Source organism: Pelobates fuscus, chromosome 1, assembly GCF_036172605.1.
Source record: "Pelobates fuscus isolate aPelFus1 chromosome 1, aPelFus1.pri, whole genome shotgun sequence".
In the NCBI taxonomy this organism is placed as follows: Eukaryota; Metazoa; Chordata; class Amphibia; order Anura; family Pelobatidae; genus Pelobates; species Pelobates fuscus.
In genome coordinates this window covers 285,298,001-285,312,344 of record NC_086317.1, presented here as the reverse complement: position 1 = coordinate 285,312,344, position 14,344 = coordinate 285,298,001, and the positions used below count along the sequence as shown (strand labels likewise).

The following is a 14,344-nucleotide window of genomic DNA, read 5'->3' as shown; positions in this document are numbered from 1 at the left end:
AAATGGTCAGTCTTGTTACTGAGGAGCTAGCTAGAATTCCTTTTGTCCACATCTGTTTACCAGCATAGAAGCCAGGTAATCTTGATGGAGAACTGTGACTTTGTAGGAATGTTATGCTTACCCATCCCTTATGTTTAGCAAATGTATGTTGTTGAGATCTGAAGAAAAAAAAAAAAAATGAATGTAGAAATCCACACTGCTATATTTTCCTCAATCCTGGAATTGGGTGTGACAACCTTCGCTCAGTCCTCATCATTGTTATAAATGTTGTCCTTTACTGTCACAGAATATGTTAATAGACTAGGAGAAACTACAACAATGTGTCTCTTCTCCTGCTGATTTACATTGTGTTCCTCAACTACACTGGATTGCAGCATCACAAAACAGGCTAACAAGTTACAGGCGTTTTTCAGTATCTTATTTAATGGTGTCATTTCTTAAGAATAAACAGTTACACTTTACGGAATATTACGTGGTATGCGTTCATTAGCAAAAGCATACGAATTAAGAATCTAAGTCTTGTTAGAGGATTATCTCTCTCAAACAGAACTCTTGGAAACAACTAAACGCAACTTTAGATTGTAAGCTCTTTTGAGCAGGACCATAATCAAGCTATTGTTCCTGTAACATTTTGTAATTGTCCCGATTATTAAATTCCCCACCCTTTGTAATAGCACTGTGGAATAAATTGGCGCTATATAAATGCCAATACTAATGACAAGAAATTAAGGAGAAGACATTTAAACTAATGGGCATTCAAAATGTGTTTTAAGTTTAAAAATTGGTTAAGTATCTTATGCAACTGTATTTGTACGCAAGTTAGTTAGTCAAGTCTTACTAAATACATATTTCTGATTGTAGAAATAAAAGGAGTGCAAATTCTCTTTTCATACTGAGGATTTAGGGATAGCAATAATTTATACTAGATCTTTTAAGATATACGAATGTCATAAATGAATTATTATTATTACATCCCTGCCTGACTGACCAGTTTATAATTACAACCATATATTGAAGAGTCTTACTGTAATATTAAAATATTTATAAAGTTACATGTGAAGGATTTCCCACAACCCGTTCGGTTGTTTCCACTCCCTGCTGGTTTATTCACTTGGATCATTTCGTAATTTTTCGTTGTTCGGTAAAATATTCATTTTGCAGAGACCAGAATGGAGACCACCCTGGGTACCAATTAGAACATAGAACCTTGTGTAACTACACGAACACTGCGAGTTAATTGAATGCTCCTAGATGGCCACCATTTCGTGCATACGAACGCACGTGGTGAGATCAATGGACGGCGGCCATCTTAACTCCCAAACGCAGCCAGCGCGACTCGTCATCGAGTGCCTGGAACTGTTTTGGGCATGGCACTCGCACGAACACCCGGTCTCTATGGAAGTCTTATACAAACTATTTCCACATACGGTAGAAGAACGGCGTTCGGGAGTTTCAAACAGACGAACGAGAGGAGCAGTCTCCACGAATCATCTTTACTCTATCAATGGTGGTTTTCGTGAAAATCCATCCGAACGGAGACGGGCTCTTGCTGCCAATTCTGTGGAACTCTTGGTCGGATACAACCTTGTGGCGAGCCGGTCAAACTCAAAGTACCGAATGGATTTTCATGAATTTTTAATATGTTACTCACATCATCCTCAACTACCCAGGGATATGGTTTTTATGTGGTTTTGATATGCATAAAGTATTACAAATGCCAATTAATAGAATCAAAGGGACACTATAGTCACCAGAAACAATAAAACGTTATGTAGTGGTTCTGATGTATATAGCCTGTCCATGCTGGCTCTGCAGTGAAAAGGCAGTGTTTACATTGCTGCCTTGCAACATCTCTAGAGGCAGTCACTCAGGCGACCACTAGGGGTGCTTCCTAGCAGAGTGCTGCACAGTGGCACTGCATGTAAGCACTGAACATTCCCCATAGAGATGCACTGATCACTGATTCAAAGTCTCTCTAACAAGGCGGTGATTGGCGCAGCACAGAGTTTTGTTGTGCAATAGCTCTCTCAATGCTTTCCTATGGGAAAGCCATGGATTGGCTGAGATCATCACAATTCATGACCTTAGCCATGGAATCAAAGCCAACTGCGGTGAGACCGGCGCAGGAGAAAAGAAAATTCAGCTTTCTTATGCGATCTAAGGGCCAGGGACCTAAACAGCTAGTTTAACACTATAATATTAGGAAAATGTTTGTATTCCCGACACTATAGTGTTCCTTTAACATGAAGCCAACAATGTGCACTCCAACTGCTTTGTACACTGGTCACAAATAAAAAAAAATGGCAAGAATAATTAATATATCAACGAAAAACAGTCTTAAAATTAATGAAAGCTTATGTTGCATTTGTAATCAACAAAGAGGAAAAATGGTTGAAAGTCAATGAACAAGTTAGACACTATACAGGATACTTGCTAAATACTAAACAAACCAACAAATCAACTTACTGTGATCTAGTCTCAACAAGAACTGCAGTGTATCTAGCCATTAGGTCAAATGATTGCTTAACTATAAAGAACAAAGTAAAATGAGGATGTTTTGCAGGCCTAATTAAACTCAATGGAGTTAACCATGTTCCTTGATTTTCTATATTCAAAAATAAGTTCAAATACATACGGTACTTCTCAATAAATTCAGCAGTGGTTTTATAAACACCATGGCTGAAGTTACATTTCTTCTATGTGTACCTTATTCAATAGATTTAAACACTGAACAATGAACCTTTTAAAGGTAAGTTCTTGAGCTTGGAATGTGAAATATGTATATATCTCTTCAACTTCGTCCCTAAACACACTAAAGAATGGTGCAATATCCCACTGCACAGAGCTCAGGACATGCTCTACCCCTATTAAATGCTGAAATGAATGTTATTAATTTCCAAGAGATTGCATTAGACAGATATAAATATTAAGATGGAAAAATGAAATATCACCTTGTCACCAACTTCTTCATTTAGAGTAAGACTTGCCAGTACTGAAAGTGCAAAGACTACCACAGTTAAACTGCTATGAGCCAAGAAGCTAATTAATGTGCGGTAGAATCCTTTTACATTGCTCTGAGGAGGAAAAAGAAAAAAACATTAGTAAAAAATTGATAAACAGCTCTCATATTATTATAGCACTATCAGTCACAGGTTTTCAAAAAAGGGCAGTGAGCTTGTGTAATTATTTTATGCAACAGGTTTCTGTATTACTGCCACAATTCTATGTCCCCACAGGTTCAACCTGGAACCAAAGTGTCAGTTATTGAACAAGGAGTGCTGTCAAGGCATACATACTCATCCTCCTTTAACTAATATTCCCAATTCCTCTTAGTCACTGAGAAAACAGGAAGCAGAGTTCTAATGCTATCCAAGATATTTATGTTCCTCGGTTTACTTTAAAATAACTCTGAAAGTTCCCTACACCATCCTTCAACCCCCTTTTTTGTTAGCTTTATAAGTTTTCCTCACATTCCAGTCTTACTACATTTTATGCATTATCTTCTTAAGCTTTTTTCTTAGCAACTGTGTTCAATAATTAATTCAGTAGCCACAATATATGCAGGTTTATTACATGGGCTTTATTATCAATTTCATGGAATAGACTTACAAAGCATTTGCAAGCAGAAATATTATTTAGAATTCTAAAGAAAGAAAAATGAATCAAAATGTTAACGAAGAGAACTTTTTTTGTTTTTTTAATAAAATTGAGTGGAAGAAAATGAAATATCCAGGCACACCTGATGTTTCTTCTAAAAGGCAGTTTTTTTTATTTGCAACAAGGAAGTGGCAACAACATTTCAACTCCTCTCTGTGCCTTTATAAAAGTCTTGAGAAAGGCTCAGAGAGGAGCCGGAACATTGTCGCCACTTCCTTATTTCTTAAAAAAAAAAAAATATATATATATTAAAAAAATAAAGAAAAAAAAGACAGCCTTTTTGTATTTAACAAATACAAATAGCAAACAAAATATAAAACAATCCTGACAGTTCCATTTTATATTACATAACTGTTTCATGAATAAAATAAAGAAATATTATATTTATGGTTTCATATTTTATGTGAAGTAAAACTTGAGGGTGCATGTGCTTGGTGCGAAAAGAGAACATAATAAATTCACTTTCTATATCAGTGTTTCAGAGTTTAGCTTGAACCAACAATTGGGTATTTGATTATTTATAAATTGCAGATTAGTATAATGCAACAGTAATCAACAATTGTAGAATTGAATCAAAATCAGTAGCAGAATGTAGATACTGCAAATGACCTAAATAATGTCTTACCAAAGATTTCACATGACCTTGGACTGAAAGATTATGGCGGCAAAGGTTTGCCATAATCCCAAGGCATGGCATTGTAAGTTCATCTTCTGTAGATTGACTGAAATAGAAGATAATAAATAAAAAAATAAAAAAGTGCACTACAATATAAAAAAATACCAGCTATGATTAAAATACAAAATTAATGATTACATTTAAATATCTAAGTAGTGTTAATTTATAGGTATGCACACAATAAACATAGGTAAATAATATATATAAGTAACCCCCTAAATAATATCTAGAAGCAAGTGGTGGAAAAGTAGTATATTTTGTAATCTGCAAGCAGGGAGAAAGCTATGTCTGCCTCCTAGTGGCTCAATACTGAAGTTGGATTTAAGGACCTCAGAAATATGTCTATTTTTTTTTTTTTTTTAATCAAAGAGTTCAGTTCGGGTACAACAACATGGATTTCTTCATCTCCAGTGCATAATCATTCCAAAAAACCAAGGACAACTTTATATCTCCAAGACTGACTTTTACGAAGCATTATACACCTACATTAGATACAGAATCCACTAGTTGCCTACATTATACAAGAACACCCATCAACTACAATTAATTTGTCTATCACTCACAAACATAGAATCAGTTTCAAAAAGAGTATTTATTAGTCACACATACAGCAACCATATAAACCATAATGGACACGTTCGATGAGTCCGTTAAATCATATAAGGTGTCACAAAAGAGTGAAAAGATGCCCCGGGATAGGTTTAACAGTATAATGGGGTAAACAAACTTCCTATAGTATAGTAAGGACTACAATAGTAGCAACTTGAGGATCAGGCATAAAAAAAATAAATAAAATAAAATAAAAAAAAGACACTATAGAGTCATTAGGTCCCCCCCACCCTCAGGGGCCCCCTCCCGCTGGGCTGAAGAGGTTAAAACCCCTTCAGCCAGCCACTTACCTTAATCCAGCGCAAGGCTCCCTTGGCGCTGGTGACCTTTCCTCCCCTGCCGATGTCAGCACATGGCCAGAATGAGTGCGCATTCAAACTGCCCATAAGAAAGCATTACTATGGGGATCTGAACACACACTGTGTGAGTTCAATGCGACTTTCACATTAAGAATCGGGAAAGTGCCTCTAGTGGCTGTCAGGGAGACAGCCACTAGAGGCTGGATTAACCCTCAGTGAAACCGTTTCTCTGAAGTGGTCTGGGTGCCTATAGTGGTCCTTTAATGAAATCCCACCGGCTAAATCCCCTAAAGAAGTAATTAGATGTATTTGGGAACTTCGATGCACAATGGTATTCAATCAAAAAGATTTTGGAGAGGTTCTGGCCATTACTTGGTCAAGATAAACACCTTCCTCAATTACTACATCTCAGGTGGCGATTACAGCAAGACAGGAACGTAACCTCAAAGATGCGCTGGTACCTAGCCACCTGAAAGCACCATCCTCAAGAGCTTAATGACTGAAATCCCCCACTGTTGGAATGTACCAATGTGGGAGATGTAAAGCCTGTAAATACATCCTCAGACACTCCAAAAGCTGCTCAGATTCCACTAGCAATACAACATTCACAACAAAATCATTGTATTAACTGCCAAAACTGCAGGAGTGGTATATCTACTATCCTGCAGCTGTCAGTTTAAATATATAGGAAAAACAAGATGACCCATTAAGAAACGGATGCTTGACCACGTTAACCCCGCTCAAAACATTGAGACCCCAATTTCAAAACATTCGAAATTTTGCCATGGGGGCTTGGCTGAGGTGATACAATTTTGTGGAATTGAGAGTTACTCTGGGACCCAGGATAGGATAAATGGACAAGAAGCTACTCTAAAGAGAAAGCGATCGGATATACAAGATGAGAACTCGGTCACCATCAGGCCTTAGGCTTTTCGTATACCTCATTTATCACAGAATAAATCGTAGCATTACCTTTATCTAAATTAACAGTATGTTAGATACCCATGCCCTTCCTTTTCAGTATAGGGCTACTGTTACTTTGTAAATATGTGTAAACATTTAGCAACGTTTTTTTGTTTAATTATTCACTATATTTGATATCAAATCCGGATTTTCATCATGATTGGTAACTGTTCATTACTGATATTGATAAATGCATGCATGATTGTCACCAACTGTTTGATACGTACCCTTTACTCTGACTAGATCTTATATAACCAGTGATTTCCACCCCATAATACATTTTACATAATGAGGCTAGTAATGACACACTTGAGGTGATATTCACTTATTCCTTAATTTTGTGTTGATACCTTAATGACTTTGGAGCCTGGTTATGATTTAACGTCTGAAGACATACACGTATACTCTTTATATTCTAAGTCTGCACCACGATCTGACAGACTACTTATAAATTATCTTGTGTGCATATCTAGTGAAACATACAGTACTAGTGATGTATATTAGTATATCATACTGTTTAGTTTTTATATATACAGAGGACCTTTCATTGTGAGTGTGTCTCGGGTTAACACCATGAGACCTATTACGGATACATTTACGTATAGATAGATACTTTATCAGACTGATTCTCTATCGGACTGAATACCTATGAGTTACTGTGATTTGTATTGATACCTTAAGGAGATCGATTAGAGATGTTATTTCAATTTTTACTTATTCACAGGAATATCCATCCATAAACCCATTCACACACTCCTCCCCTGTATGCCGATTGGCTATTTTGTCACGGGCAGGTGTTAACCAGTATGATGACATAATATGACTGGTATCCAGGCCCACTGATGACGTTCACTCCTTTGTTCTTATTCCCACGTGGCTTATATGCCTATAAAGGAGATCAGGCTTATTGTAGCTGAGCACCGAAACACGCGTCGGGTTGTTTTCTGTTTTTATGGGCACTTCACTTTTCGTTTGCCACATTTGATGACATCTTTTTGATTTATGTGTTTTGATTTCATAATGATTTAATTATTTTTCTGGCTATCTATTCCCCTTTACCTATCTAGCGAGTTTCTACAGGGAGAGAGGCTTACTCTTACTATGATCTGTCTTCCTATCTCTTTAAACTCCATGGATACTTGATTTATAAATACCTTTGCAGGGTTAGAAGAGATTATTATTATATTTTATATATTCCCTATATAGAACTCGTTTTGAATGTTATATCATACCTACTGGTTATTTATGCTCCACAAGTGAGGGCATTAGATGGATAGGGGGCTGACTATTGTAAGCATATTGGCCAGATGATTAAAGCATTTCCTTTTCTCACTTTAGTCTACCCATAAATCTGCTTCTGGCTGTTACCAATTATAGGTTTTAGGTACAGGGGAAGCCTTTACAATAGGGATCGACTGATATTTATTTATTTTTTTATTAGAGCCGATACCGATAATCTGTGAACTTTCAGGCAGATGGCCAATAACTTGCCGATATTCTGCACGTTTACCATTTTGAAAAAATAAACAATTTCTAAAATTGCATAAAATATACACGCCACATGTAGTGGATGCAGTGTGTTTAGACAGGAGAGCTGTGTGGGTTTGTGTAGTGTGTTTATAATGGATGCAGTCTGTATATAATGAAGGCAGAGTGTGTTTGTGTAGTGTGTGTAAAGGGAATGCAGTGTGTGCGTAAAGTGAAAGCAGTGTGTCATTATATACACACACACACACACACACACACTACACAAATACAGACTGCCTTCACTATACACACACACTACACAGCGAGTGTGTTTCTGTAGTGTGTGTAAAGTGAATGCAGTGTGTATGTATATACTAAATGCAGAGTGTGTATATATACTGAGTGCAGAGTGTGTGTATATACTGAGTGCAGAGTGTGTGTATATACTGAGTGCAGAGTGTGTGTATATACTGAATGCAGAGTGTGTATATACTGAATGCAGTGTGTGTATATACTGAATGCAGTGTGTGTATATACTGAATGCAGTGTGTGTATATACTGAATGCAGTGTGTGTATATAATGAATGCAGTGTGTGTATATAATGAATGCAGTGTGTGTATATAATGAATGCAGTGTGTGGGGGGGGGCATTTTTAATTTTTAAATAATATATATATTTTTTAGTCCCCCCATCCCTGCTTCTTACTTTGCCAGGGAGGTGGGATATAGCATTCCCTGGTGATCCAGTGGCATGGACTGAGCAGTGAGGGCCCCCGCAGCAAGCTCTTACTTACCTTCCCAGCAGCTCCTTTAAGCTCCCCTGTCTAAATCTCACGGCCTGCGTGCCGCGTTGCCATGGTAGACAGGTGAGCTGCTGGGAAGGTAAGTAAGAGCTTGCTGCGGACCCTCCAGGACTGCTGGGCTTGTAATGGGCCCGGCGGTCCTGGTATGTATTATCGGCAATATCGGTATCTCTATAGGCAGATACCGATATTGCCGAAAATACAGAATATTGGCCGATAATCAGTTGATCCCTACTTTACAAGGCTTGCACCCTTTTATTTTTTATCATTTAATTTTTTTAAAAGATTTTTCATTTTTGATGCCGGATCCTCAAGTTGCTACTATTTTGGTTCTAACTATAGGAAGTTTGTTTACCACATTATACTGTTAGACATATCCAGGGGGCATCTTTCACTCTTTTGTGACATGGTGCTATTTGTTCGCCACAAATAATTTTAACAGTCAAAATTTACTGTATAAACATTTGCTGCAAGCCCAACAACATGAACATTTAATGTATACTGTTATTTTTTCATGCTTTGTTGCTATGTACGAGTAATGAAAATATTGAGATTTTCCTTATGTGGGTAACTTACATATGGCTCATCAGAAATGCAGTTAATTCCTCGATATTGATACTTGCATGTAAAACTTTAACATTATATGTCAATCTTTGAAGCAGTTGAATACTCTGAAATAAACAAAAATGCAAAATTGTTACTTCTGTCACTGCTTTTAACGCAAACAAAAATAAATCCCTTAATTTAAGGACTTCCCACTGGAGAAGAGGTTGAAAAAGTTGATATTATTGGGGATGCACCATTTATATGCACCACAGTGAGATACAAAATGCCAAATTAAACAATTATTTCTATATCATATATGTGATGTGATATTGTGAATTTAATTTCCAATTCATTTTAGTTTGGAGGATATGGAAACTTTGTATTTACTGTAAACACAGGCATATTAAAACATTAGTTTACCGCATCTTAAAGGACCACTATAGGCACCAGACCACTTCAGCTCAATGAAGAGGTCTGGGTGCCAGGTCCCTCTGGTTTTAACCCTGCTATGGTTCACTGAGGGTTAATCCAGCCTCTAGTGGCTGTCTCACTGACCGCTAGAGGCGCTTCCGCGGTTCGCACTGTGACAATCACAGTGAGTAGACGCTGGAAGTCCATAGGAAAGCATTGAGTAATGCTTTCCTACGGGCGGTTTGAATGCGGGCACGGCTCTTGCCGCGCATGCGCATTCAGAGCTGACGTCGGCAGAGGGAGGAGAGTGGCTGAATTTTATAACATGACAGGAGGCTTCATATTTGCTTAAGTCTCTCTTTACTAGAACTCCACAGCAGTAAAAAACAGAGAGTTAAACAACCAATCAGAAAATAGTAAGGAGACCATATAACTCCCTTCCCAGCATTCCATTTCCTCTTTCTTTACTGCTCCGCATCAGTAACAGGTCAGAGTACCACTGCCTCCTGCTTTTAGTTGGTGGCTTTGGGCTTTATTGTTTTACATACTTCTTTTACTCTCATTGTGGTTTAGGTATTGGGGGATTTTATGTTATTTATGTGTTTTACTCTTCTGTACACTAGATCTGGGGACTCCCCCTCATATCCCTCTGAGGATCTCTATCCCCATTTTTTTCTCTGTCCCCCTTGTTTTTTCCTCCCTTTGGCTGTCACACTTTTTCCCTGCTCGGGGGTTTCTGGAGGCTGGCCCGTTCTGCCTCCTCCGATCCCCCCGAGCGCCGGGACCGCGGAGTACGTCTCCAGCGGTCCGTGAGTTTTTTCCCCTCAGCTCCGGTCGTGGGGCGCTCGTTTCTGAGCGCTCTCCCGCCGACCGGAACTCTCACCACGTGGCCGCACCTCGCGGCCGCCCCGATCCGCGGACCGCGTGTGTCCGCCGGGCGGAGAAGGGAGCTCTTGCTCTCGCCCCCTCCCCCGCCCGTTTGATTCTCGGCGCCAGGCTCCCTGCTCCTCTGCCGGCGCGGGGGACTCCCACTCACACAGGCCGCGGCTGCAGGCCTGTGTGGGGTCTGGAAACCCCCTCTCTTCCCCCCTTGGTCATTTATAGTCCTTTGGTGTAGGCAGGCTCCCCTTCTCTGGCCCTGCTCAGGTGGCTTTTATTTTGAGGCGCTGTTTACCCCTCCAGATAAAGGGCGTTCAGTGTCCCTTAAAGGTGTATGCACAATTTTCATTTACATGATATATTTCATCCTACACTACTATTTGAGAGCACGTACACATGTGACTGTACTTACATTTTGGCTTGCTGACACCGTGCATATTCTGGCCTGCTGTGTCTGTGCCCATTATACTGGCCTGCGGAGTCTGTGCCCATAAGATTGGCCTGCGGAGTCTGTGCCCATAAGATTGGCCTGCGGAGTCTGTGCCCATAAGATTGGCCTGCGGAGTCTGTGCCCATAAGATTGGCCTGCGTTGTCTGTGCCCATAAGATTGGCCTGCGTTGTCTGTGCCCATAAGATTGGCCTGCGTTGTCTGTGCCCATAAGATTGGCCTGCGTTGTCTGTGCCCATAAGATTGGCCTGCGTTGTCTGTGCCCATAAGATTGGCCTGCGTTGTCTGTGCCCATAAGATTGGCCTGCGTTGTCTGTGCCCATAAGATTGGCCTGCGTTGTCTGTGCCCATAAGATTGGCCTGTTTTTATCTGTGCCCATAAGATTGGCCTGTTTTTATCTGTGCCCATAAGATTGGCCTGTTTTTATCTGTGCCCATAAGATTGGCCTGCCTTGTCTGTGCCATAAGACTGCCTGCCGGGCCTGCGCCTTTGCCGGCCAGCCCCGACTATATTTATGCTCCTCTGGGGCCATACTGTTGTCACTCATACATTGCTCTCATATTAACCGGGTCTCACCTGTCATTTTTACTCCAGGCTCACGCTGCTGCTCTGAGATGGACGCTTCAACCCAAGAAAACTTGCAGGCTATGATCAATGCGGCCGTCGCCGCGTCAGTCGAAAAAGCGCTCTTACGCGCTATGCCCCAGCCACCCCAAGAGAGGGAGGCACCGGAGGCCCAGCACATGCTGGTCGAGTCCGAGCCCGACTCTCCAGACAGGAGCCAGGCACGCGCACCTAAGCGCTACTGGAAGGGTGCAGGCCCTGAGCATACTGCCCGGAAGGGCAAGGCTCCTGCTAAGCGACCTAAGCGGGCGTCCGCTTCCTCTCCAGCACGCCCGAGATACTTCCCCGAAGAGGAGGAAGATTTCGCCCTTCCCGCGCCTCTGTCTGTCCTGGATGAATGGCGGGCGGACCAGTCCCCCTCGGAGGATGAGGGCGGGTGGGGTGGGGAAGATGCGGAAGAGGAGGCATACCATCAGGATGCCGACGAGACCACCTCGGAGAACCTACGCGCCCCTCTGGGGGAGGACGTGTTCCTGGATGCCACAGGCGTCCCCCTCTTTGATCCGCGCAACATCCGGCACCCCCGGTCTCCCGAGTGGTCTCTGCCTGATCACCTGGCCCAGTTTGTTCACTATTGGGTCCGCAGACCCCTCGAATGGGCAGTTCGAAAGAGGCTGAGGGCTGAATGCCCGAGACCTACCTTGCCAGACAAGGTCGCTGTTACACCGGAATTTGATCCGCTGGTCTCCACCTACTTGACCCGAACTGGTCGCGACCCCAAGAAAGGGGTCGAGCGCAACCTCCGCCTCGCACAGGATAAAGTGCTGGACGTGCTTGGACCGCTGTCACGGATCCTGGCCATGGCGGACGAGGCCGTCACTCAGGGCTCACCCCTGGACGCTACTGCCATCAGGGATTGGGCATTGCGCTCTGTTTGCCTGCTGGGCAACTCCAACTCGGCCCTGTGCACGGAACGGAGAAGAGCAGTCCTCATGCGCATGGACGGCAAGTTGTCGGAGCTGGGTTCCAAGGAGTTGGGCCCATTAGCCAAGGGCCTTTTATTTGGCGAACCCTTCATCAAGGAGCTCCAGAGGCATGTTAACCTCTACACCACCCTGAATAAGGCGCAGACTTCGATAAAGAGGGTGTTTCGTTCCCACTCTACACGTGTTTTTGGCAGGGCTGGTAGACAGCGGGGTCGTGCCTCCAGCCGCTTCTGGCCTTCGGGCCAACGAGGATCCCGCTCTCCATCCTTCTTCCCCAGCTACCGCCCGGGGTCCTTCGCCTCCTGGAGGTCGGACCGCGGCAGAGGTAACCGCGCCCGTGGTCGGGGCAGGATGCCATCATGTGAGACACATGACACCACATGTTTACCACAGATATTTGCATGCCGGCCGTTTACGTTTTTGTCTCGACAGGTGGAAAGACATCTCCTCGGACGCATGGATCCTCCAAACGGTCCGGGGTTACGTCATAGACTTCCATTCCCCTCCTGTTCAGGAATCCCGCCCCCGGACGCCGGTTTCGTCGAGGGAATCAAAGGCCTTGGTGGACGCCGAGATACAATCTCTCTTCGTCAAAGGGGCGGTTCAGTGGGCTCCGGACGACGGCGGTTTCTTCAGCTCGATTTTTCTGGTCAAGAAGAAGTCTGGAGAATTCCGACCGGTTATAAACCTGAGGAGTCTCAACGCCTTCGTTTCTTACCACCACTTCAAGATGGAAGGCATCCATCTACTACGGGACCTCTTGCATCAAGGAGATTGGTTCACTCGCCTGGATCTGAAGGACGCATACCTGTTCCGGTGGCGACGGAGCATCGTCGTTTTCTACGTTTCGTTTGGGAAGGAAGGCCTTGCCAGTTCACCTGCCTTCCCTTCGGCCTCAGCTCGGCTCCGTGGTGTTTCACCAAGCTGCTGAAACCGGTGACCGCATGCCTACGTTCCAGGGGCATTCGTTGCCTGATATACCTGGACGACTTGCTTCTCTTCTGCGAGGACGCCTCCAGGCTGAAATCTCAGACGGCCTTCACGGTCTCCTTGTTCGAATCCCTGGGATTTGTGGTCAACCGGGAGAAGTCAGCCCTGTCCCCAGCGCAGGTGGTTCAGTTTCTGGGTTTCGAGATCGATGCGGTTCAGTGCATCCTACGACTTCCCCAGACGAAGATCACGGCCATTCGGAAAGAGATTCGAAGGATTCTACGCCAGGCCACGATTCCTCTCAGGGTTCTGGCACGAATAGTGGGTCTCCTGTCCGCCTCTATCCAGGCCATCTACCCGGGCCCCCTTCACTACAGGGCCATGCAACGCCTGAAGGCGCGCTTCCTACGCCGGACGCCCTCTTACGACCAACGTATATCCCTCACTCAGGAAGTCAAGACCGAGCTCCGGTGGTGGCTGTTACACATGTCGGCCTGGAACGGCAAAGCGATTTTCGGGCCGACCCCAGACTTTGTCCTAGAGTCGGACGCGAGCTTGTGGGGCTGGGGTGCGACCTGTGCGACTGCCTCCACAGGGGGCCCCTGGTCGAACACGGAGGCAGGATACCACATCAACTGCCTGGAGATGATCGCGGGGTCGTTTGCTATACGCAGCCTTGCGGGCCACCTGTCGGATTGCTGCATCCTCCTGAGGATGGACAATATCTCGGCGGTGCAGTATATCAACCGCCTGGGGGGGGCACGTTCTCAAGCTCTGACGGAAGTCACAAAGGAGATATACAACTTTTGCCTTCAGCGCAATATCACCCTCCAGGCGGAGTATCTTCCAGGAGTATCGAACCTGACGGCAGACTGGTTCTCCAGACACTGGAGAGATGCCAGACACTGGAGAGATGCCAGACACTGGAGAGATGCCAGCGACTGGCGTCTGCATCGGCAAGTCTTCCTCGAGGTGGCGCGACGGAGGGGCCCTTTCACGGTGGACCTGTTCGCATCCAGAACGAACTTCCAGGTTCCGAGGTACTTCAGCTGGCTCCCGGACCCGACGTGCACGGCGGTGGACGCCTTCCTTCAAGACTGGCCG

At 43.7% G+C, this 14,344-nt stretch overlaps 1 protein-coding gene across 1 annotated transcript in view; it reads right to left on the bottom strand.

Moving 5' to 3' along the window:
- CIP2A (cellular inhibitor of PP2A) overlaps positions 1-14,344 on the bottom strand; it is a 46,995-nt gene that overhangs the window by 20,948 nt on the left and 11,703 nt on the right. The window contains exons 4-6 of the mRNA XM_063444608.1: positions 9,051-9,145; positions 4,283-4,379; positions 2,952-3,074 (exon numbers count right to left, since the gene is read on the bottom strand). Of these exons, the coding sequence (XP_063300678.1) occupies positions 2,952-3,074; positions 4,283-4,379; positions 9,051-9,145 (315 nt within the window). The remainder of the gene's footprint in view (positions 1-2,951; positions 3,075-4,282; positions 4,380-9,050; positions 9,146-14,344) is intronic.